The 26643-nt window shown below is 37.1% G+C and overlaps 1 protein-coding gene, 1 long non-coding RNA gene and 1 other non-coding gene across 4 annotated transcripts in view; 2 read left to right on the top strand and 1 right to left on the bottom strand.

The window, feature by feature from the left end:
* ITFG1 (integrin alpha FG-GAP repeat containing 1) overlaps positions 1–26643 on the top strand; it is a 295883-nt gene that overhangs the window by 75727 nt on the left and 193513 nt on the right. For both annotated transcript variants that reach the window (XM_070771930.1, XM_019979391.2), the window contains exon 8: positions 7126–7207. In XM_070771930.1, coding sequence (XP_070628031.1) covers positions 7126–7207 — 82 coding nt within the window. The remainder of the gene's footprint in view (positions 1–7125; positions 7208–26643) is intronic.
* The window catches only part of LOC139177275 (uncharacterized), a 45642-nt gene continuing 26212 nt past the window's right edge, over positions 7214–26643 (top strand). The window contains exon 1 of the long non-coding RNA XR_011561746.1: positions 7214–20335. This is a non-coding gene — a long non-coding RNA (uncharacterized lncRNA). The remainder of the gene's footprint in view (positions 20336–26643) is intronic.
* Positions 11786–11892, bottom strand: LOC139177419 (U6 spliceosomal RNA). Its single transcript, XR_011561861.1, has one exon. It is a non-coding gene; the product is annotated as a U6 spliceosomal RNA (small nuclear RNA).

Raw genomic sequence — 26643 nt, 5'->3', positions numbered from 1 at the left:
ACTGGGTATTGTTTTTGCTTTGGCTCCATCCCTTCATTCTTTCTGGAGTTATTTCTCCACTGATCTCCAGTAGCATATTGGGCATCTACCAACCTGGGGAGTTCCTCTTTCAGTATCCTATCATTTTGCCTTTTCATACTGTTCGTGGGGTTCTCAAGGCAAGAATACTGAAGTGGTTTGCCATTCCCTTCTCCAGTGGACCACATTCTGTCAGACCTCTCCACCATAACCTGCCCATCTTGGGTGGCCCCACACAACATGGCTTAGTTTCACTGAGGTAGACAAGGCTGTGGTCCGTGTGATTAGATTGACTAGTTTTCTGTGATTATGGTTTGTGTGTCTGCCCTCTGATGCCTCTTGCAACACCTACCTTCTTATCTGGGTTACTCTTACCTTGGACATGGGCAAACCATTGAATATCACAGTAATCCCAAGTCTATGCCTCAACCAGTAACACTGAAGAAGCTAAGGTTGAACGATTCTATGAAGACCTACAAGACCTTTTAGAACACCCAAAAAAGATGTCCTTTTCATTATAGGGGACAGGAATGCAAAAGTAGAAAGTCAAGAAACACCTTGGGTAACAGGCAAATTTGGCCTTGGAATACAGAATGAAGCAGGGCAAAGGCTAATAGAATTTTGCCAAGAGAACACATTGGTCATAGCAAACACCCTCTTCCAACAACACAAGAGAAGACTCTACACATGGACATCACCAGATGGTCAACACCAAAATAAGATTGATTATATTCTTTGCAGGAAAGATGGAGAAGCTCTATACAGTCAGCAAAACAAGATTGGGGGCTGACTGTGGCTCAGATCATGAAATCCTTATTGCCAAATTCAGACTTAAATTGAAGAAAGTACGGAAAACCACTAGACCATTCAACTATAACCTAAATCAAATACATTTAAGGGACTATCTCTGATAGACAGAGTGCCTGATGAACTATGGACGGAGGTTCGCGACATTGTACAGGAGACAGGGATCAAGACCGGATTCCCCATGGAAAAGAAATGCAAAAAAGCAAAATGGCTGTCTGGGGAAGCCTTACAAATAGCTGTGAAAAGAAGAGAAGCAAAAAGCAAAGGAGAAAAGAAAGATATAAGCATCTGAATGCAGAGTTCCAAAGAATAGCAAGGAGAGATAAGAAAGCCTTCCTCAGCGATCAATGCAAAGAAATAGAGAAAAACAACAGAATGGGAAAGACTAGAGATCTCTTCAAGAAAATTAGAGATACCAAGGGAATATTTCATGCAAAGATGGGCTTGATAAAGGACAGAAATGGTATGGACCTAACAGAAGCAGAAGATATTAAGAAGTGGCAAGAATACACAGAAGAACTGTACAGAAAAGATCTTCACCACCAAGATAATCACAATGGTGTGATCACTCATTTAGAGCCAGACATCCTGGAATGTGAAGTCAAGTGGGCCTTAGAAAGCATCACTACAAACAAAGCTAGTGGAGGTGATGGTATTCCAGTTGAGCTATTTCAAATCCTGGAAGATGATGCTGGGAAGTGCTGCACTCAATATGCCAGCAAATTTGGGAAGCTCAGCAGTGGCCACAGGACTGGGAAAGGTCAGTTTTCATTCCAATCTGAAAGAAAGGCAATGCCAAAGAATGCTCAAACTACCGCACAATTGCACTCACCTCACACACTAGTAAAGTAAGGCTCAAAATTCTCCAAGCTGGGCTTCAGCAATACGTGAACTGTGAACTTCCAGATGTTTAAGCTGGTTTTAGAAAAGACAGAGGAACCAGAGATCAAATTGCCAACATCCACCGGATCATCGAAAAAATAAGAGAGTTCCAGAAAAACATCTATTTCTGCTTTATTGACTATGCCAAAGCCTTTGACTGTGTGGATCACAGTAAACTTCGGAAAATTCTTTAAGAGATGGGAATACCAGACCACCTGACCTGCCTCTTGAGAAACCTATATGCAGGTCAGGAAGCAAAAGTTAGAACTGGACATGAACAACAGACTGGTTCCAAATAGGAAAAGGAGTACGTCTAGGCTGTATATTGTCACCCTGCTTATTTAACTTCTATGCAGAGTACATCATGAGAAACGCTGGGCTGGAAGAAGCACAAGCTGGAATCAAGATTGCCGGAAGTAAATATCAATAACCTCAGATATGCAGATGACACCACCCTTATGGCAGAAAGTGAAGAGGAACTAAAAAGCCTCTTGATGGAAGTGAAAGAGGAGAGTGAAAAAGTTGGCTTAAAGCTCAACATTCAGAAAACGAAGCTCATGGCATCTGGTCCCATCACTTCATGGCAAATAGATGGGGAAACAGTGGAAACAGTGTCAGACTTTATTTTTGGGGGGCTCCAAAATCACTGCAGATGGTGATTGCAGCCATGAAATTAAAAACCTAGATAGCATACTCAAAAGCAGAGAGATTACTTTGCCAACAAAGTCCTTCTAGTCAAAGCTATGGTTTTTTCAGTGGTCATGTATGGATGTGAAAGTTGGACTGTGAAGAAGGCTGAGCGCCGAATCATTGATGCTTTTGAACTGTGGTGTTAGAGAAGACTCTTGAGAGTCCCTTGGACTGCAAGGAGATCCAACCAGTCCATTCTAAAGGAGATCAGTCCTGGGTATTCTTTGGAAGGAATGATGCTAAAGCTGAAACTCCAGTACTTTGGCCACCTCATGCGAAGAGTTGACTCATTGGAAAAGACTCTGATGCTGGGAGGGATTGGAGGCAGGAGGAGAAGGGGACGACAGAGGATGAGATGGCTGCATGGCATCACTGTCTCAATGGACATGAGTTTGGGTAAACTCTGGGAGTTGGTGATGGACAGGGAGGCCTGGCATGCTGCGATTTACGGGGTCGCAAATAGTTGGACACGACTGAGCAACTGAACTGAACTGAAACAGATGCTTATATTAGAACTAGCTTGCTCAGACCTCAAACCTAGAAACAGTGAAGCTAGACTTTGAACTAGGAAGTCTTGTTTCTAAAACTTGGCCCTTTAAATCATTGCACAGACATTCCAGAAACCAATTAGGTGAAAGAATAGGCAAAGGACATAATTGTGGCAGTGAGTTGACCCAGTTTTGAATTGAAGGACTACAGTGAAGGCCAGTAAGAACAGCACAGTACAGAACAGGACACAGTGTAGTAGATGAGTCTGAAATAGCAGCCCATGAAAAAGTATTTGCAGCTCAGAAGCACAGCACTGACATTATAAAAATACCTGCATAGAAGTTAAATAAACAAGGTGACAATATACAACCTGTCTTACTTCTTTCAGAATTTTGAACCAGTCCATTGTTCCATATCTGATTCTGACTATTGCTTGTTCATCTGCATACAGGTTTCTCAGGAGACAGGTAAGGTGGTCTGGTACTCTAGTCTTTTAAGAATTTTCCACAGTTTGTTGTGATGCACACAGTCAAAGGCTTTCATGTAGTAAGTGAAGCAGAAATAGATGTTTTCCTGGAATTCCCTTGCTTTTCATGATTCAAGGAATGTTGGTAATTTGATCTCTGGTTCCTTTCCTCTTCAAAACCCAGCTTGTACGTCTAAAAGCTCTCCATTCACCTACCCTTGAATCTTAGCTTGAAGAATTTTGAGCATAACTTTGCTATCACATAAAATAGGTGCAGTTGTACAATAGTTTAAGCATCCTTTGACATTACTCTTCTTTGGGATTGGAATGAAAATTGACTTTTTCCAATCCTTTGACCACTGCTGAGTTTTCCAAGTTTGCTGACATATTTGAGTGCAGCACTTTAACAACATCATCTATTAGGGTTTAAATGGCTGGAATTCTATCACCTCCACTAGCTTTGTTCATAGTAATGCTTGCTAAGCATTGACTTCACCCTCCAGAATATCTAGCTCTAGGTGAGTGACCACATCATTGTAGTTATCCAGGTCGTTAAGACCTGTTTTGTATTATTCTTCTGTGTATTCTTGTCACCTTTCCTTAGACTCTTCTGCTTCCATTAGGTCCTTGCCATTTCAGTCCCTTATCATGCTCATCCTTGTGTGAAATGTTCCCTTGATGTTTCCAATTTTCTTGAAGAGATTGCTAGTCTTTCCCATTCTGTTGTTTTCCTCTATTTCTTTGCATTGTTCACTTAAGAAGGCTCTCTTATCTCTCCTTGTTATTCTCTGGACTTCTGCATTCAGTTGGGTATATCTTTCTGTCTCTCTTGCCTTTCACTTCTTTTCTTTGCTCAGCTATTTGTAAAACTTCATCAGGCAACCACTTTGGCTTCTTGCGTTTCTTTTTGTGGGGGGGTGGTTTCAGTCACTGCCTCCTGTACAAACTTACAGGAGTTTGTATAAACTTATGTCCATAGTTCTTCAGGCACTCTGTCCACCAAATCTACCATGTGTGCAAGCATACCTTATTTTATTGTGTTTCACTTTATTACACTTCACAGGTAATACTTTTTTTGTTTTCCATAAATTGGAAATCTGGCAGCCCTGTGTCAAGTATATCAGCACCGTTTTTTCTGATAGCATTTGGTCACTTCATGTCTTCTATGTCACATTTTGGTAATTCTCACAATATTTCAAACTTTTCCCATAGTATTTAATTTGTACTATTGTTCTTTGATGTTGCTATTACAAAAATATTACAACTTGCTAAAGGCTTGCGATGATGGTTAGTATTTTTTTTAACAGTAAAATATTTTTTAATCAAAGTATGTACATTTTTTAGGCATAATGCTATTGCACACTTAATAGAGTACATTGTAGTATAACTTTTACATCCACTAGGAAACCAGAATATTCTTGTGCCTTGGTTTATTACAATACTTAGCTTATTGCAGTGATCTTAACCAGAATTTGCCTGTATTTCCAAAATATCCCTGCATCTGGAAACATTTCTAAATATATTTTATTATGTTTAACAGAACTTCACAGGAGTAATTTATTCACTTGAGCCAGTAGAATAGGTTGATATTCAGCTTTATGTAATATGCGGCAGATGTATTTTTAGAGTGGTTTTTCCATTCATTCAAGAAGAATTGTGTCTTCGTTGTACCTGATGCTGCAATCTTTCTAGAATGCAAATTCATTTGACACTTCATTCATAAATTTGGTGACTTTGATGCATCTTTAGTATAACATCAGGTACTCGGCAAGACTAGAGGGGTATCCTAAGTTTTAAGACACTTACATATATAAGATTTCCATAGAAAAATCTTTTAAAAATGTATCAGATACTTTAATAATGGTAGGAGAAACATGTTTCTGCCTGTGAATGATGAAGAGTTAAAATGGCTGGTAGACTGCCTGTCGCAAGACAAATGTTACTTACTCATGTTCCTCAGGCATTTAGTCTTAAGCTTTCTGGGTAGCATTGCCTGTCTCTGAAAATTTGGAGATGATTTCTTCAGAAATAACTTACAGATCTGCAGTATCTTTAGAGGAACAAAGGAGAAAAATATTTTAAATTTTTAAAATATTTTTAAATCCATAGTTTTCTATATGAAGCATGTAAGAATCAGGGTTAACACATCAAATAGTTAAAAGAGAAATCAGTGGTGGGAGAAGAGCTTTAAAACCAAGAGCTCAAAACCCAAATGCAGTGTTTTGGTTTATTTTTCTTATGTTCTAATATAAAATTATAGAAAGGAAAGACAATAATTTAAAGAATATTTTTGTAAGCCAGACGGTCTGTTTTGGTAAGAGGACCTGAAGCAAAAGATCTCTGATGAGTTCTCCTTTTTTGTTTAGCTTAGCCACCTCTGGTTTGGACACATCAGCTATTGTACTCCTTTGCTCCCTTTCTAATAGTGTTGGTAATGAATGCACCATTAAAGATGAATGTAATTCTCATCTAATTTGAATATCTTTACCTAATTAACCCCTAGCAAAATCTTCTTTCTTGAAATCTGTAAAATGTAATATCTTTCCTACTTACTCCTACCACTTATAAGTCTGACTTATATTTTATCTTCCAACTGGACTGTCAGCTCTTTCGGGTAGAAACTATTTTATATACTTCTTTGGACTTCCCTTGTGGCTCAGCTGATAAAGAATCCACCTGCAATCCAGGAGACTAGGGTTTGATCCCTGGGTTAGGAAGATACCCTGGAGAAGGGAAAGGCTACCCACGCCAGTATTCTGGCCTGGAGAATTTCATGGACTGAATAGTCCATGGGGTTGCAAAGAGTCGGACATGACTGAGCGACTTTCACTTATATTCCCAAAACCTTCCATGGTACTTGAAAGTAGGAGACACTCATTCTGTCTGAAATTATGATGATGATTTAGGAAAGAGTGCTTCCCAAGTGGTGCTAGTGGTAAAGAACCTACCTTCCAATTCAGGAAACATAAGAGATCCCCTGGAGAAGGAAATGGCAACCCACTCCAGTATCCTTGCCTGGAAAATCCTATGGACAGAGGAGCTTAGCGGGCTCTGGGTCTCAAAGAGTCAGACACAACTAAAGTGACTTAGCACACAGCACACACACATCATACCTGACGGTTTCACGGAGGCTCATTGGTAAAGAATTCACATGCCAAGTAGGAGATGCGGGTTCAATCCCTGGGTCAGGAATGTCCCCCAGAGAATGAAAAGGCAACCCACTCCAGTATGCTTGCCTGGGAAATCCCATGGACAAAGGGGCCTGGTGGGTTACAGTCTATAACGTCGTAAAGAGTCAGACCCGACTTAGTGACAGAGAGTAAAGAGAGAGAGAGAGATCATACCTGAACTGACAGCATGGAAAGCACATCTCCAGATGCGCATCTTCAATTCACAGCAGTTTCTTTCATCTTATGATAAAAATGGAACAGAGAAGTGGGATAATTTTTTGGAGTACAGAAGTCTTAAGTTGTTTATTTCCCTGCTTTCATTAAAATACTTTGTTTCAGAGGACCTACTGTATAGCTTAGGGAACTCTGCTCAATGTCGTATGGCAGCCTGGATGGGAGGGGAGTTTGGGAGAGAATGGACGTATATGAATGGCAGCGTCCTTTTGCTGTCCACCTGAAGCTATCACAACATTGTCAATCAGCTATACTCCAATACAAAATAAAAAGTTTTAAAAATAATAGTAAAATACAGTAGTAAAATTTTAAAATGCTTTGTTTCACATTTGAAAAATGATCTAATCCATAACTTTCTGCCTCTAACAGGATGGAAATTTCTCTCTCAGTACTGTTCTTGAAAAACCTCAAAATATGATGGTGGTGGGACAGTCAGCATTTGCCGACTTTGGTAAGATTGTTTTTGTCTTTGAAAGTCTCCGTGTCTCTCTGACCTAGTCATATTAATTCTCTATATCTGAAAATAATTTAAGTATCTTCAGATCAATTACAGATATAAAAAGATGCCTATCATAGGATTGGGGCTTCCCAGGTGCTTCCCAGGCACAGTGATAATCTACTTTCTAATTCAGGAGACAAAGCAGATTCAGGTTCAATCCCGGAGTCGGGAAGATCTCCTGGAGTAGGAAATGGCAACCCATTCCAATATTCTTGCCTGGAAAATCCCTTAGACAAAGGAGCCTGGCAGGCTACAGTCCATGGGGTAGCAAAGAGTCGGACGCAACTTAGCAACTGAGCACACACATACCTGCATTGTAGTATTATAAGTGACATATTTTCAGGTCTTTCCTATTGGGCTGGCCAAGTTCCTTCAGTTTTTAAGTAAAAACACATTTCCGTTTTTACCAAGAACTTATTGAACAGCATATTCACCTTTTTGTTCCACTACCTTCTGCCACTTTTCAAGCAACTTCATAATTCCACTTTCCCAAAACTTTTTTTTTGAACAAAGAACTCTTCTAGGTGCCTTTTACAGTCTTCCAGGGAATTGAAATTTTTTCCTTTAAGAGAATTTTGTAAAGACTGAAATAAATGGAAATCCAAGGGTACAATATCTGGTGGATACAGCAAATAAATCAGAACTTCCCAGCCAAGCTGTAACAGTTTTTGCTGGGCCTTCAAAGAAACATGTGGTCTTGCATTATCCTGATGGAATGGGTGTTTTCTGCTGACTAATCTGGATGCTTTTCTTCAAGTGCTGCTGTCAGTTGGTCTAATGGGGAGCAGTACTTGTTGGAATTAATTGTTTGGTTTTCCAGAAGGAACTCATAATAGAAGACTCCCTTCCAATCCCACCACATACACAGCATCACCTTCTTTGGATGAAGACCAGCCTTTTGTGTGGTTGGTGGTGTTTCCTTTCACTTGCTTCATGATCTATTCTGTTCCCTGTTATTGTACACTATCCACTTTTCATTGCCCATCAACAGTTTGTTTTAAAAACAAAACGTTTTTGTTATATTTAAGTAGAGAACTGCATGCAGAAATATGGTCAGTGTTGTTGTTGTTGGTTTTTTTTTTTTCACGTAGATGGACCTCAAACATGAAAGCAGTAACCACAACCAAGCTGGTGCAAATGATTTCCAGTGCTTGATTTGGATTATTATTTTTATTTATTTATTTATTTATTTATTTTTTGGCCACCTTGTGGAGCATTCAGGATCCTGGATTCCCACCCAGGGATCAAACTCATGCTCCCCTGCTTTGAAGTGTGGAGTCTTAACACTGGACCTCCAAGGAAGTCTTAATTTGGGTATTTTGAGTATGTCAGTTATCTCCCGTGAGGTATTACATTGATTGTTCTCAGTTAATGTCTCTATTTGATTGCTGTCAGTGTCAGCAGATCTACTAGACCATGGCTCATTGTCCAATGAGAAATCTCTAGCATGAAATTTGCAAACCACTTTTGACGTGTTCAGTCAGTCACAACACCTCGATACACTGCACAATTTTTTTTTTTTTGCTTTTCAGCTTGTTTTTACCTTTCTTGAAATAATAAAGCATGATATACCAAAAATGTTGCTTGTTTTCTTCCATCTTTAATATTGAAGTAGCTACACAAAAATTCACCAATTCTGATGTTTTTTAAAATGCACACTGATGTGACAACTGTCACAATACAATTTAACAAAATTGTTTCAAATGAAGTTAATGATAACTAAGAACTATTAGAGCCATCTTATGGAAAAAGCTGAAGGACTATTTTGGCCAACCCAATACAATAAAGAACAATTTATGATGTGTGTTTAAATTGCAGTTTGAATTTAAGGGTCTCCTCTTTGCAGAAGTAACCTGCACGGGCCGGCTGGTCAACCGGCCACGCCCGAAAAAAATTAAAAAAAAAAAAGAAGTAACCTGCAAAACAAGAATACCTGCTGAATGTTCTCAACTAGTGATTACCATAACATTTTTATGTAGATCCACATTATGAAACAATGAAAAAAAAATTGAAAAACTTAACCTGACCTCTTGAAACTACTGAATATTAAAAAACATTTGTGATTTACATCTGAATTCCAAAGAAGAGTACTATTTGTTATAAATCTCTGTATTCCATAAGAGTCTACACAATACATCAGGTTTAGAACTTCCAAAGCATACGTGGCTCTTTCATAATTTGTCAGGGTTATCATCAAAAGAATTAGTTAGATGAAAAAATGGTCTAGATAGCCACTGCTAAGAATCCACAGCTCACTCCCATCCTGTTTTTCCTTCATTCTACAAACAAACACCTCAGCCTGTTCCTCAAAATGCAAGTGACACCTTCCTACCTAGAAAGGCTTCAGTTTCTTTATTTATAAAATGAAAATGAATGTAACCACCTCACGAGGCTACTGTGAATAACATAATGTGAGTAAAGCACAGTGTCAGGCCCACAGTAAATACACAGAAAATTATTGTATAATCTGAGTCTTTTTGTTGGAGATGTTTGGTCTTATTGTTGTTGCTGCTTTTTGCTCAACTGACTAAATCAACTCATTGTTTGGTGTCATAGAGATGTGTCCCATGGCAATTAAAGCAGGAGGTTTGATAGTGTTACTTGATGAAAATTTCAACATGAATCTTTCTATTGTACTGTATTTTATTATTACATTGAACATTACTTTGCTCTTGAGCAGATTTCTGGGGCCTGATTTATTATCTTTAATGCAAATAGTCAAGTGATAGGATACATGCATTTTTCTTTTAATTTGCTGGTAGACTTGATTAGATGGATTAATGACAGGTCTCTAGGGGAAAAAGTTTATATGCACTATGTAATTCTCAGAAGACTAATAGACCTCCCTTAACCTGCAGTTAGGATCCTCCAAATCACAGATATTTATTTTCTGACTCTATGTTTTATATGATGAAGTGCTTTGCCTATAACAGAGTTTTAAGTAACTTTAAAGATTTTTTTAAATTGTACTAATGATAAACATAGACATTTACCTGTTTGTAGTGTTTCAATGTGCAGAATATAGGATATAGTTAACTAAATATAACTTTCTCCCCTGTTTTTCTTAACTTTATGTAGTATATCAGTAAACTTTTAAATATATCAGTAAATTTTAAATAAAGAGCCCACACTGTCTTCTTAAATCTTGAAATATCTTTAGCTGGGTATTATCAAAAACAAGACTACTTTTGACTCCAAACAGATGGCATTGAATGAGGTTATGGACATTTAATATATAAACATAGGCACTTTCCTATACATTTGAGTGTCTGTGATTTGCATCCTGCCCTCCATCCCCCACCCCTCCCACTCCTTTTGAACCAAGGTGCAAGGAAACTTACTGACAGCCAAAAAGGCAGCAAGATATCAGAAATTTGCCATTTCATAGGGGAAAAAAGAAAAGCACATGCTTTAATAAATGATATAGCTCACAGGAAGAATCCTACACTGAAAGGTTTTTTTGGGGTTTTTTTGACTTATTTTTTAATGTTGATTTTATTTTATTTTTATTTTATTTTTTAACTTTACAATATTGTATTGGTTTTGCCATATATCAAAATGAATCCACCACAGGTATACATGGGTACCCCATTCTGAACCCTCCTCCCTCCTCCCTCCCCATACCATCCCTCTGGGTCGTCCCAGTGCACCAGCCCCAAGTATCCAGTATCGTGGATCGAACCTGGACAGGCGACTTGTTTCATATATGATATTATACATGTTTCAATGCCATTCTCCCAAATCATCCCACCCTCTCCCTCTCCCACAGAGTCCAAAAGACTGTTCTATACATCAGTGTCTCTTTTGCTGTCTCGTATACAGGGTTATTGTTACCATCTTTCTAAATTCCATATATATGCGTTAGTATACTGTGTTGGTGTTTTTCTTTCTGGCTTACTTCACTCTGTATAATAGGCTCCAGTTTCATCTACCTCATTAGAACTGATTCAAATGTATTCTTTTTAATGGCTCAGTAATACTCCATTGTGTATATGTACCACAGCTTTCTTATCCATTCATCTGCTGATGGACATATAGGTTGCTTCCATGTCCTGGCTATTGTAAACAGTGCTGCGATGAACATTGGGGTACACGTGTCTCTTTCAATTCTGGTTGCCTCAGTGTGTATGCCCAGCAGTGGGAATGCTGGATCATAAGGCAGTTCTATTTCCAGTTTTTTAAGGAATCTCCACACTGTTCTCCATAGTGGCTGTACTAGTTTGCATTCCCACCAACAGTGTAAGAGGGTTCCCTTTCCTCCACACCATTCTGACTGACGTGAAATGGTACCTCATTGTGGTTTTGATTTGCATTTCTCTGATGAGTGATGTTGAGCATCTTTTCATGTGTTTGTTAGCCATCTGTATGTCTTCTTTGAAGAATTGTCTATTTAGTTCTTTGGCCCATTTTTTGATTGGGTCATTTATTTTTCTGGAATTGAGCTGTAGGAGTTGCTTGTATATTTTTGAGATTAGTTGTTTGTCATTTGCTTCATTTGCTATTATTTTCTCCCATTCTGAAGGCTGTCTTAAAAATATGGAATGCTTCACGAATTTGCTTGTCATCCTTGCGCAGGGGCCATGCTAATGTTCTCTGTATCGTTCCAATTTTAGTATATGTGCTGCCGAAGCGAACACCTGAAAGGAGTTTTTAAATGGCTCCCAGCTCCCTTAAGTTGTCTAGGAACAGAAGTTTTTTGGGTATTTTTTTTTAACCTATGGTGAAGTTTTTAGCTTCCAATATAAAATACTTTTTAAAAGATATCAAAAAACCTACTCTAAACTTAGGCTGTACTGGTACAGTAAAAGAGAGGGAGAGAGGGCGGTTTGAAATCAAACAGATCAGGAATTTTTTCAAATAAAACAAGGAAATAGGTACTCATACTTACGATAACATTATCTTTTCCCTTTTGTAAGACAAAGAAATACTTTCCCAGAAATTAAATAAAACTATGAAATTTTACACAGGCAATAAAAATAATTATCAAATTCTTTTAGGAGGAAAGAGCAGAAAAGTATGTTGTGCAATATGATTATCTTAAAAAAATCAAACTAAGGACTTCCCTGGTGGTCCAGTAGCTAAGACTCTGGGCTCCCAACGCAAGGGGCCTGGGTTTGATCCCTGGTTTGGGAACTAGATCCCACATGCCACAATAAAAGATCCTGCATTCCGCAATTAAGACCCTGTGCAGCCAAAGAAATCATAAATATATTTTTTAAATAATCAGAATAGTATGGAATATATCAATATAATAATAATGGTAGTGTTAGAAGTAGGATGATAGGTTATCTTATTACCTGTTTTCCAAATTTTCTGTTGTGTGGTTAGAATGAGCCCTCCAAGAAAGAGAGTATGAATAGAGTTTTACAAGAATAAGGAGGAAGTAAAAGGATCACTAAAAGGTGGTCAAAAAGTTTTAATGATATTTAAAATGTGATGCCCAAAAGGTGGCATTTATAGAGCTCTTTAGCAGTTCTGGAGTCATAAAAATCAGCCAATAAATAATTGCTGCTGGTGGTTACTAGCTGGGCCCTGGCCTCACGCTTGGGATATCTGCAATCCATAAATGCCTCTACTAATAGTTAATCGGTCATCTTCTAGGAAACATGTTTTGTGTCAAACTATTACATCACCCTTTTAAACTGTGTGTTAAAGTTAAATGTTTTTCTAGGTACACTCAGAATATCAAAGTCTAGAATTTCAACAGATAAGGTAATAGTTCTTTATTAAACTACATAGGACAAAAAAGTCAAGAAAAGTAAGGGTTATTTTTTCTATCAAAATATTACATACAACCAGATTTAGAGAAAACATTAATTTTGTATGCAGTGCCAAATATAATAGAAATCAATGAAAATCTATAAAACTGAAGGGGGAACAGAAACTTTAACAGAATGTCAGAATTTCCTATAGATTGAATCATATTTTAAATTTCACAATATACATGGATTTATATATCCAAATCTAACTCTTGTGTACTGGCTTATCATAAAGGGATCACACTTTATTCTTCAAGTGTGGGAAGAATACTGGCACGTTGACAAAGCCTGGGAATTATCAGTCAGGCCTAAATAATCCTAAAAATAATAAAGACGTTAATGAAAACAAAACTTTGTCGTCTATGAAAGTAACTAACATATTTGCAAAGTATTGAATCCCTTAAATTGTGCCATGTATGATTGAAACCAAATCTTATTCAGTTGAGTATCCCAGTTGCCTAATACAGTAAATAATGAACAACATATAGTAAAGTAAAGGAGAAAGGGAGCAAAACCCCACAATCAGATTATTTTATAAAGTTTTTATGCTGCTTGATAAAAATTCAGAGTTTAACTGCAAATTAACCATAAGGTGTTAGTCGCTTATTCGTGTCCAACTCTGAACCCATGGGCTGTGGCCCGCCAGGCTCCTCTGTCCATGGAATTCTCCAGGCAAGTATATGGAGTGGGTAGCCATTCCCATCTCCAGGAGATCTTCCCAACCTAGGGATTGAACCCAGTTCTCCCACACTGTGGGCAGATTCTTTATGGTCTGAGCCACAAGGGAAGCCTAGGTATTTTATTATTTTTGATGTGATGGTAAATGAGATTGTTTATTTAATTTCTCTTTTTTGTTGTTGTTTATGTATAGAAATGCAAAAGATTTCAATATATTAATTTTGTATTCAGCAACTTTACCTAATTCTTTGATGAGCTCTAATAGTTTTCTGGTATCATCTTTAGGATTTTTAGGATTTTCTATGTATTTTCTATGCATGTCGTCTGCATACTGAAAGTTTTACTTCTTCTTTTCCAATTTGGAATCCTTTGGTTTCTTTCTCTGATGACCATGGATTTGCCATGCCTTCCGAATCTACGTTGAATAATAGTAATGAGAGTGAATATTCTTGCCTTGTTTCTGATCTGAGAGGAGTACTTTTTGTTTTTCACCATTGAGTGTAATGTTTGCTGGGTTTGTTGTGTATGGCCTTTATTATGTTGAGGTAGGTTCCCTCTATGCCCACTTTCTGGAGAGTTTTTATCATAAATAGGTGTTGAATTTTGTTGAAAGCTTTTTCTTTATCTGTTGAGATAATCGTAGTTTTTATTCTTCATTTGTTAATATGATGTATAACATTGGTTTGCAGATATTAAAGATCCCTTGTATCCCTGGGATCTCACTTAATCATGGTATATGATATTTTTAATGTATTATTAGATTCAGATCACTGGTATTCTGTTGAGAATTTTTGCATCAATGTCATCAGTGATACTGGCCTGAAATTTCCCTTTTTTGTAGTATCTTTGGTTTTTGTATCAGGCTGATGTTAATCTCATAGAATGAGTTTGGGAGTGTTCCTTCCTCTGTAATTTTTCGGAAATCGTTGGAGAAGGATAGGTGTTAATTCTTCTCAAAATCTTTGATAGAATTCACCTGTGAAGCCTTCTGCTTCTGGACTTTTGCTTGTTGGGAGTTTTATAATCATAGTTTCAGTTTCAGTGCTTGTGATTGTTCTATTCATATTTTCTATTATTTCCTGGTTAAATCTTGAGAGATTGTACCCTTCTAAGAATTTGTCCGTTTCTTCCAGGTTGTCCATTTTATTGGCATATAGTTGCTTATAGTAGTCTCTTATGATCCTTTGCATGTTTTTGTTGTCCATGTTAACTTCTTTTTCTTTCTGAGTTTATTGATTTGAGCCCTCTCCCTGTTTCTCTTGATGAGTCTGGCTAAAGGTCTATCAATTTTATCTTCTCAAAGAGCCAGCTTTTAGTTTCATTGATCTTTTCTGTTGTTTTCTTGGTCCTTGTGCCTGCCTTTAATTTCTGCTCTGATCTTTACTGCTTTCTAGCTACTAACACTGGGTTTTGTTTTTTCTCTCTCTAGTTGCTTTAGGTGTAAGGTTAAGGTTCTTTATTTGAGATTTTTCTTGGTGTAGGGTTGTATTTACATAAACTTCCCTTTAGAAAATTGCTTTTGATGCATCCCATAGGTTCTAGATCATTGTGTTTTTGTTATCATGTGTCTCTAGGTATTTTTTAATTTCCTCTTTGATTTTTTTCAGTGCTCCATTATTTGTTTAGTAACTTACTGTTTAACCTCCTTGTGTTTCTTCTTTTTTACAGTTTTTTTCCAGTAATTGATTTCTTTTTTTTTTTTTTTAACTTTACAATATTGTATTGGTTTTGCCATACATTGACATGAATCCGCCATGGGTGTACATGTGTTCCCCATCCTGAACCCCCCTCCCGCCTCCCTCCCTATCCCATCCCTCTGGGTCATCCCAGTACACCAGCCCCGAGCATCCTGTATCATGCATCGAACCTGGACTTGCAATTCGTTTCACATGTGATAATATACATGTTTCAATGCAGTTCTCCCAAATCGTCCCACCCTTGCCCTCTCCCACAGAGTCCAAAAGACTGTTCTATACATCTGTGTCTCTTTTGCTGTCTCACATACAGGGTTATCGTTACCATCTTTCTAAATTCCATATATATGCATTATTATACTGTATTGGTGTTTTTCCTTCTGGCTTGCTTCACTCTGTATAATAGGCTCCAGTTTCATCCACCTCATTAGAACTGATTCAAATGTATTCTTTTTAATGGCTGAGTAATACTCCATTGTGTATATGTACCACAGCTTTCTTATCCATTCATCTGCTGATGGGCATCTAGGTTGCTTTCGTGTCCTGGCTATTGTAAACAGTGCTGCAATGAACATTGGGATACACATGTCTCTTTCAGTTCTGGTTTCCTCAGTGTGTATGCCCAGCAGTGGGAATGCTGGATCATAAGGCAGTTCTATTTCCAGTTTTTTTAAGTAATCTCCACACTGTTCTCCATAGTGGCTGTACTAGTTTGCATTCCCACCAACAGTGTAAGAGGATTCCCTTTTCTGCCACCCTCTCCAGCATTTATTGCTTGTAGACTTTTGGGTCGCAGCCATTCTGACTGGCGTGAAATGGTACCTCATTGTGGTTTTGATTTGCATTTCTCTGATAATGAGTGATGTTGAGCATCTTTTCATGTGTTTGTTAGCCATCTGTATGTCTTCTCACCCTAACTCATTCTATGAGACCACCAGTAATTGATTTCTAATCCAATAGCGCTATTGTCAGAAGGGATGCTTGATATGATTTCAGTTTTCTTAAATTTACTGTGACTTCATTAGTGACCCAAGATCTGATCTATCCTGGAGAATGTTTTGTGTACACTTGAGAGGGAAGTGTATTCTGCTGCTTTCGGATGGAATGTCCTATAATTATCAAGTCTATCTGGTCTAATGTGTCATTTAAGGCTTGTGTTTCCTTATTAATTTTCTGTCTGTCCATTGGTATAAGCGGGTGTTACAGTGCCCCACTCATAATCTATTTTACACAAGTATTTTAAAAATCAAATGCCTTCAAAGAAATGGATGACTTTATTACAAAAGAGGTTGTATAGGGTAAAGTTATAGGTACTGTGCTTTCTGGGCTTGGTTTCATTTTTTTGTTTATTTAAGACTACTTTTCATTCCAAAGACTTAATAATGAACTTTTGGTTTTTGTTTTCTATAGTTGAAAATTGGCTGCTCTTTTGTGAAATAGCCTTATTTTTTCACTAAAAGGGACCCTGAATTCCAGCTGACATTTAGCAATAAAAGAAGTTTCAGATTTTCCCTCTTAAATGTACTATAGCACCTTCAGAACCAGTCAGAAATTATCAAGTAGATGTAAATACAATATACTTCAATATATGAAATATGGTTAACTAAATGTAAGTGCTGGATTCAAGGAATTTGAAATATAATTCATAAAATATCTTGACTTTTATAGTACAGACATATCAGCTCAGTCAAATAGTTGATTGTTCTTTAAAACTGTGTAGGGATCAGTTTTTCTTCCATTCAGCTTTTTTCCTGTTTTGTGCTAGAAGATGTACAAGATGATAACCAATTCAAAAATACCTTTTTTTTGAGTGCTTACTCTTTAAAATATTCTAGATGCTTGGCATGTAGCCATGAATGAAGCATATAAAAACCTTGCTTTCATGAAGTTTAAATTCTGTTGGAGAAGGAAAACAGTAAGAAGTTAGTATTTTTATAAAGTGTTAAAAGAGTTTTGAACAGATAAAAGTAGTGTAAGAGAAACTGAGAAGGCCTATTTTCTATAGCTGATTGGAGGTCATATTTGACCTTCAAGTTAATTGAAGTCACAAGAGATCTTGGAAGAATGTTACAGAGGAAACACCTAAATGTATGTTCAAGGTACAAAAAGAAGAAAGGCACTTGGCCAAGTCTTAGGGAATTGAGAACCAAGGTAAGAAATTTGGGTTTTATTCTAGATATAATTGGGAGCTTCAAGGGAACTTAATAGGACATGTAATTAATCAAGCAGTATTTTGGACATAAGTTTGTGATGTCTGTTAGACACTAGAATGTTATTCATGTGGGAGATAGAAGCTCTGAAGAGACAGAGTTGGATATCAGTATGTCCTTGTTTAAATACCTTTTAGAAGGTGCTTAATGGATAAAGAAGTACCTTACCAGAGTATCCCACCTTTCTTCCTAAAACTAAAATTGTTACTTATTCCAGCCACAGTGGCTGAGTGGCTTCTTTGATGTTCCTCAAACAGGCCAGGCACAGTTTCCCCCTCAGGGCTTTTTCCTTTGCATGGAATGCTCTTTCTCTGGATATTCCTCGTGGTTCAACTCCCTTACCACCTTCTAGTCCCATTTAAATGTCACCTTCTCCAGACCTTCCCTGACCACTCTATTTAAATTTGTAACCCCTGCTGTGACACTCCTGACCCCTTTCTCCCTTTACTTTTTCCATTGCATTTATCACTATCTGACATATCACGGATCTGACATCACATCTACTTTTATTTATGTACTCCATTGGTGTGTTTTGTTCACTGTTATATCTCTTGCCTTGGAACAGTTCTAGTCACATTGTAAACACTCAATGAATAATTTTGAACATGTAACTTAATTTTTAAAATATCTTAATTTATTTCACCATTTAGTTTTTAATAATTGATCCCAAATTTAAGACATGTCTTAAATATCTTCAGCCATAATCCTAAGCCCAGACTTCTTAGTGCCATTCACATGATGAGGACAGAGCTAACATTACTTTTGCTCATTCTGATTAGGTGATTGAATTAAAAATTGTTCTATATCTCTAAAATAGATGGATGTTGATTTCAGTAGGAGACTTCCTAGGTCCTTGTAAATTTTAATTATCAGTCTTTGTGTTTCCATTTTTCTAATTCCTGAATGCTGACAACATACACTACCTGTACTGTTTATATTATTTAACATTTAAAGAGAACATTGTATATGCACGGTTTCTGAATCTTCATAGTGTCAATTTGTTCTGACATGATCAGAGTAAAAGCAACCAATTTAAGTAGTTCTCTCTAACCTGGCAGCATGACCTACCCCTATTTCACCAAAGAAAGACAATACTATTGTAAATTTTTGATAAATCTGAAATATTTTCTATGCACACATTGCCATATGACATGGGAAGTAAATAAGCATTCTTAGAATACTCTTCTAATGTGCATCTAGTTCATTAGTGTTTCCTTTTCATTCCATGTCACTGTGGCTATTGCCTTGCAATGGTTGCCATAGCAAAATTGATTAGTCCCTGAGTTTTATTTGTGGCAAAGACTATATAAGACATCTATCATTGTGAGTCACAGATGCCAGATGTGATTTTGATAAATATTTTGAATGCTTTTTGATTGGAAATGGTAATTTATATACAAATTATAAAATTGCTACTTCTGAGTCTTGATTTTATACATACTCAGTATTCAAAGCAGACTAAGCTGTACTCCTTTTATTTAAGATTACAAATATGAGGAAAAACTAGGACCCTGAGTCCATGAATTTTTTTTTTTGTTTAAATTTTATATGATAGATTCTTGCCTTTCTACGTAAGGGGGTTTGGGGGGTTTTTTTTGTACAGCTATCTTTCTTACTTACTAAATTCTCAAAGTTATACTGTTCTTTTAATTTTTCAAAGGTGCATGGTATTATGAGTATATAATTATTTCTTTGAAAATTAAATTTAAAGCACTTAAAGAGTCCGTAAGATAGTGTTATATTTTACATTATCACATTACTGTTCTGTAATTTAGCAGGGTTTTTTTTTTTTTGTTTTTAATTTAAGCTAATTGGGACGCTTGTCTCTCTAAGCCTGCCCTAATTAATAGAATGGATCTCTGATAACTGGAGCAGTCCATGTAACTGATCTGTGAACTTCATCATGCATTTATCTCTTTGTTGGTTGATTGCCACAATATTGGGGAAATGGTTACTGCAGGATCTTTCCAATTCTTAGACCTTCCAGTTACATACAGCCTGGGAAAGACTAATAGTGAAATTTATTCCTCTCTGATATCTTACACTGGGGGGAATTCCCCCAATCAGAGCAGTAGAGAGTAATATACTATCAGAGCCTGAGAATAAATTGTGAAGATCCCCTTTCTAAATGTCCTACGATATTTTCAAGTAACCCAGGCTTCCATTTCAACCTTATTTTCTTTATATCTCTGCATTTTCATTCTGTGTAAATACCCCATCCATAGATAAGCAAAAGCAGAGATGCACGTCTTGGATATAGGTACGTATACAGCTCTCTGTGCTTAACCTTCACCCCTAAAGAATTGAGTGATGGGTTGGATGGATCAATATGTGGTGGGTAGATGGATAAAAGCACCGTTTGCTACTTATTCCTTGTCTGGAGCAATCCATTCCCTTAATGAGTCTCACAAAGTCATCAGTTTTTCTATTCTGTTCCATGATAGCAAGTCAGTAGCCTTTTATTTCTGTTGTACTAATAGACAAATGGACATTATCTATACCTAACTTGCCCCTGCCTGTAATTATACCCCAAATAACTAATGTATTCTTAGTTAATCAATAGAAAAGTTTCAAAGTTTTGTTAATCAAAGACATTAAGGATTTAGTAGTTAGTACTTTTCAAATATTTGTTTACTTCTTTTTCATAATACTTAACAGTTTCTTATTATTTGGCAGGAACTCTTTTACACATTGTGTGTTTTACCTTCATCTCAGTTAATCTTCCCAAAACTCGCTGAGGTGAGCAAATTATTTATCCTTGATATACAGATGTGGTAACAGTGGTTCAGATGTTAAGAAACTTGCCTAAGGGGACAAAACTAAGAAGTAGTAGAGCTGGAATGTGATCTTTGGCTCTATCTCACAAATGGTGAGGCACTCCTGCGTTAGTTCTTAAAATGTGTGAGCATCCTTTGTTGATGTTCTCCAACAGTGACCTCTTGGTAAGCCCTTTTTGGTTTTTTAAAACCATGTATCATGTTGATAGTGAATCTTTTCCTTCTGCTCCCTGCAAGATGGCTTTTCCCTTATTACTTTCGGAATTTTTATACTGTCTGACATTTTATGATTATCCATCTCAAAAATTTAGTTTTATATATGTGTGTGTATATATATATATATGTGCATATATATCAATAATTATAAAATATATAATATTGTGGATTCCAGAAAATATCAAAACCAGGCATTAGTAATTTTGATATAGAATTCACTATGTAAAAATATCTCTTGTATTAAGACAGCTCTTCAGAATATTTCTTTATCAACTAGATAAACTTATAGTTTTTATTCAGATGAAGTCATTCGGCTGTTGAGTTCTGAGAACATGTGGGAGATCATTTCCTAGAAATTAGCTCCTTGATTTCTCTTTGATTTTGATTTTTTTCCCTACCCTGGATGTTTGCAGTTTTGCAGCCACATATTTGTATTTTCTGACAGTTTTTAGCTCTGGCTCACTTCCAAATTGTGACTCATCATTTGAAACCAGGATCTCTCCAAATGTATGTGAACAAATTCTTTCTTAAACATTCACTAATACAGGTATAAACATTCTTTACGTCATATCCTAGTTCATATTTTTTAAATCAAGATTTTTTTTGGCCTTATACAGATTTCTTTTTCTATTCTCCTTTGTTTGAAGTAGCAGTCTTTATTTGAAAGATCTGCTTATATCTGGGATGTGTTAAAGATGTCAGTTAAGTCTCCTGTGTCTCATACTTCTTATAATCTTCTTAAAATAAGCTGCTAGTTTTAAAAGTGGCATTTATCATGATGAAAAGTTAAGGCAGCAGAGAAAGGAATGTAGTAGATGGTTTAAAAAGAACCTCACTGTTTGAAATCAACCACCAGTAAAAGTGGTTGAGGGCTTATAGAGTAAGTATATTTTTTACTTTAAATCTATTGCAATGTTTATAGCAATTAGTACTATTTTCCTACTGAAGATTTGTCATAGGCTTTAGATCCACATAGATCTAGATTCAAATTTCATTTCTGGGTAAGTCATTCAAACTCTTTAACGAACTATTTCCTTATATACTGTGAGGTTATCACTAGGTTGTGGTAAACATAAAACGGTCTTGTAGGTGCTTTAGAACCTTGGCATTACATGCTGAATAAATGTGAGCTCCAACAATAATAATGTTTTAGACCATTTACTTAGAGTTTAATATCTTCTTTATTCAATATATTCTTTAAAAGATGAAAGAGTAATTCACAATCTTCCTGTAGAGCCTTTCTTCTTAGCACTCTGCCACTTCCAGTACATGTATCTAAACTTCTTCCTCTGCACTGCCTTATACTCCTCAAACCACTAAAACTCATGGAGTTTTAACCTCCTTCATATCTCCTCAAACTGTCTTACCCCATGATTATTTCTTTAACTCATCTCTCTCCTACCTTACTGTGAGATTACTGACCTAACTCCATTCTTGTACCTCTCCAAACCATTCTTCACTCTGTAGTGCTGCTTCTACACAAAATGAATCTGAAATACTAAAAGCCTTTAATAGCTCCCTGTATCATTATGATAAGGTCCAGTCTTTGCTATGGTACATAGGCCATTTTGGATCTGGCTTCTTATTACTTATCTCTAACAAGATTTCATTATTTCTGGAGTTATTTCTCCACTCTTCTCCAGTAGCATACTGGGCACCTGCCAACCTGGGGAATTCATCTTTCAGTATCCTATCTTTTTGCTTTTTCGTACTGTTCACGGGGTTCTCAAGGCAAGAATACTGAAGTGGTTTGCCATTCCCTTCTACAGTGGACCGTGTTTTCTCAGAACTTTCCACCATGACCGGTCCGTCTTAGGTGGCCCTACGCAGCATGGCTCATAGTTTCATTGAGTTAAACAAGGCAGTGGTTCATGTGACCAGTTTAGTTAGTTTTCTGTGTTCTTCAGTATTCTTCCTTTGAGAATTCAGTATTTTTGCCTTGAGAACCCATGAACAGTATGAAAAGGCAAAAAGATATGATACTGAAAGATGAACTCCCCAGGTTGGTAGGTGCCCAGTATGCTCTGGAGAAGAGTGGAGAAATAACTCCAGAAAGAATAAAAACACAGAGCCAAAGTGAAAACAACACCCAGTTGTGGATGTGACTGGTGATGGAAGTAAAGTCTGATGCTCTAAAGAACAGTATTGCATAGGAACCAGGAATGTTAGGTCCATGAATCAAGGTAAATTGAAAGAAGTAAAACAGGAGATGGCAAAAGTGAACATCGACATTTTAGGAATCACTGAACTAAAATGAACCTGAATGGGCAAATTAATTCAGATGACCATATATCTACTACTGTGGGCAAGAATCCCTTAGAAGAAATGGAATAGCCCTCATAGTCAACAAAACAGTCCGAAATGCAGTACTTGGGTGCCATCTCAAAAATGACAGAGCAATCTTGGTTCGTTTCCAAGGCAAACCTTTCAATATCATAGTAATCCAATTCTGTGCCCCAACCACTAATGCCAAAGAAGTTGAACAGTTATATGATGACGTACAAGACCTTCTAGAACTAACAACAAAAAAAGATGTCTGTTTCATCATAGAGGACTGGAATGCAAAAGTAGAAAGGAGATACCAGGACTAACAGGAAAGTTTGGTCTTGGAGTACAAAATGAAGCAGGGCATAGGCTAACAGAGTTTGCCAAGAGAACACACTGTTCATAGAAAACACTCTCTTCCAGCAACACAAGAGACAGCTCTACACATGGACAGTACCAGATGGTCAATACCAGAATCAGATTGATTGTATTCTTTGCTTGATTGTATCCTTTGCAGCCGAAGATGGATAAGCTCTATACAGTCAACAAAAACGAGACCAAGAGCTGACTATGGCTCAGATCATGAACTCCTTGTTGGAAAATTCACCTTAAATTGAAGAAAGTAGGGAAAACCACTAGACCATTCAGGAATGATCTAAATCAAATCCCTTATGATTATGCAGTAGAAGTGACAAATAGATTCAGGGATTAGGTCTGATAGAGTGCCTGAAGAACTATGAAAAGTGGCACATGACATTGTTTAGGAGGCAGTGATCAAGACCATCCCTAAGAAGACGGAATGCCAAAAGGCAAAATGGTTGTCTGAGGAGGCCTTACAAATAGCTGAGAAAAGAAGAGAAGCAAAAGGCAAATGAGAAAAGGAAAGATATACCCATCTGAATGCAGAGTTCCAAAGAATAGCAAGGAGAGATAAGAAAGTCAGCAAAGAGAGATAAGAAAGCTTTCTTAAGTGGTCAATACAAAGAAATATGGGAAAACAATTGAATGGGAAAGACTAGAGATCTCTTCAAGAGAATTAGAGATACCAAGGGAACATTTCATGCAAAGATGGGCACAATAAAGGACAGAAACGGTATGGACCTAACAGAAGCAAAAGATATTAAGAAGAGGTGGCAAGAACACACAGAAGAACTATACAAAAAAGATCTTAATGACCCAGATAACCATGATGGTGTGATCAGTCACCTAGAGCCAGACATCCTGGAGTGTGAAATCAAGTAGGCCTTAGGAAGCATCACTATGAACAAAGCTAGTGGAGTTGATGGAATTCCAGCTGAGCTTTTTCATATCCTAAACAATGATGCTGTGAAAGTGTTGCACTCACTATGTCAGCAAATTTGGAAAATTCAACAGTGGCCACAGGACTGGAAAAGGTCAGTTTTCATTCCAATCCCAAAGAAAGGCAGTGCCAAAGAATGTTTAATCTACCACACAATTGTACTCATCTCACACACTAGTAAAGTAATGCTCAAATTCTCCAAGTGAGGCTTCAACAGTACATGAACTGAGAGCTTCCATATGTTCAAACTGGATTTTGAATAGGCAGAGGAGCCAGGGATCAAATTGCCAACATCCACTGGATCATAGAAAAAGCAAGAGAATTCCAGTAAAACACATATTTCTGCTTCATTGTGCTAAAGCCTTTGACTCTGTGGATCACAACAAATGTGGAAAATTTTTGAAGAGATGGGAATACCTGTCCACCTTACTTGCTTCCTGAGAAATCTGTATGCAGGTCAAGAAGCAACAGTTAGAACCGGACATAGAACAACGGACTGGTTCCAAATTGGGAAAAGAGTACGTCAAGGCTGTATATTGTCACCCTGTTTGTTAATTTCTGTGCAGAGTACATCATGCGAAATGCTGGGCAGGATAAAGTACAAGCTGGAATCAAGATTGCCAGGAGAAATATCAATAACCTCAGATATGCAGATGACACCACTGTTATGGCAGAAAATGAAGAAGAACTAAAGAGCCGCTTGATGAAAATGAAAGAGACGTGTGAAAAAGCTGGCTTAAAATCAGCATTCAAAAAATGAAGATCATGGCATCTGGACCCATCACTTCATGGGAAATAGATGAGAAAATGATGGAAACAGTGAGAGACTTTATTTTGTTGTGCTCCAAAATCACTGCAGATGGTGACTGCAGCCATGAATTTAAAAGACGCTTGCTCCTTGGAAGAAAAGATATTGCAAACCTAGATAGCATATTAAAAAGCAGAGACATTACTTTGCTGACAAAGGTCCTTGTAGTCAAAGCTATGGTTTTTCCAGTAGTCATGTATGGATGTGAGAGTTGGACCATAAAGAAAGCTGAGCAGCGAAGAGTTGATGCTTTTGAGCTGTGGTATTAAAGAAGACTCTTGAGAGTCCCTTGGGCTTCAAGGAGATCAAACCAGTCAATCATAAAGGAAGTCAGTCCTGAATACTCATTGGATGGACTGAAGCCAAAGCTCAAGCTCCAGTTTTTTGGCCACTTGAGGTGAAGAACTGACTCCTTGGAAAAGACCATGATGCTGGGAAAGATTAAAGGCAGGGGAGAAAAACAGGACAACAGAGGATGAGATGGTTGGATGGCATCACCAACTTGATAGACATGAGTTTGAGTAAGCTCCAGGAGTTGGTGATAGACAGGTAAGCCTGGTGTGCCAGTCCATGGAGTTGCAGAGTTGGACACACGATTGAGCATGAGCAACTTAACTGATCTCAACAAGATTTTACAGAGACAGTACAGTTCTCGAAATATATCATATTCCTTTTTCTATTTTACTTCCAGGCCTTAGTATGTGAGATTCCCTTTTTCCTCCAAACTCCTAATCCCTAATCATCTTTCAGGTTTTAATTGTTATTTTTCTAAACACTAACCGCAGTGCCTGGCATATAGTAGGCTCTCTGGAAGTGTTTGTTAGATGGGTTTAAAAACAGCCTCTCTGCTTGATTAAATGATTATATCAGATGCAGTTTCAAGTTCAAGTCACTAATACATTTTTGCTCCTGTTGCATGTACTCTGTTTTAGTACTTTCCATATTCTGTTGCGAGTATATATATGTTTTTTTGTTTTACTTTTCTTTTCACCCATAACTTGATCCCACATTCTTATTTGAATGTCTGGAATATTGGTTGGCACATTAGTAAATGCTTAATAAATGTTTAATGAATAATTTCTTCAAAAGGAGTCTGCTTAAATACTTTTAAATTTTTAGCAGTTTTATCACAGTATAACTTGCACACTGTGAACGTCTCCCATATTAAGTGTAGAGTGTAAGCTTTAATAGACTGTGATAAAACTGTGTAACCGTGACTACGATCCCAATTTTAAAACACTCTCATTAATCCAGAGTTTCTTATGCCCATATTCTCCTAGACAATCCAGCCCCAGACAACTACCAATATGCCTTTTTTTAAATTGTGGTATTAATAAAATCTATATAAACATGCAATTTGCTACATTAACCATTTTAAATACACAGTTCAATGGCATAAATTATATTCACACTGTTGTGCAGCTGTCTATATGTGCTGTTTGCAACACTTTATCATCACTGCAAACAGAAACTCTATGCTTATTAAGCAGTCATTGCTCCCTTCCGCCAGCCCTTAATAACTTCTAATCTACTTTCTGTGTCAATGAATTTGAGTACTCTAGATACTTCATGTAAGTGGAGTCCTACAATATTTGTCCTTTTGTGTCTCATTTATTTCACTTAGCATAATGTTTTCAAGGTTCATCTAGATTGTAGCAGTTATCAAAATAAATTAATTTCC

Source organism: Bos indicus, chromosome 18 (assembly GCF_029378745.1).
Source record: "Bos indicus isolate NIAB-ARS_2022 breed Sahiwal x Tharparkar chromosome 18, NIAB-ARS_B.indTharparkar_mat_pri_1.0, whole genome shotgun sequence".
Lineage (NCBI taxonomy): Eukaryota > Metazoa > Chordata > Mammalia > Artiodactyla > Bovidae > Bos > Bos indicus.
This window is presented reverse-complemented; position numbering and strand designations above follow the sequence as displayed.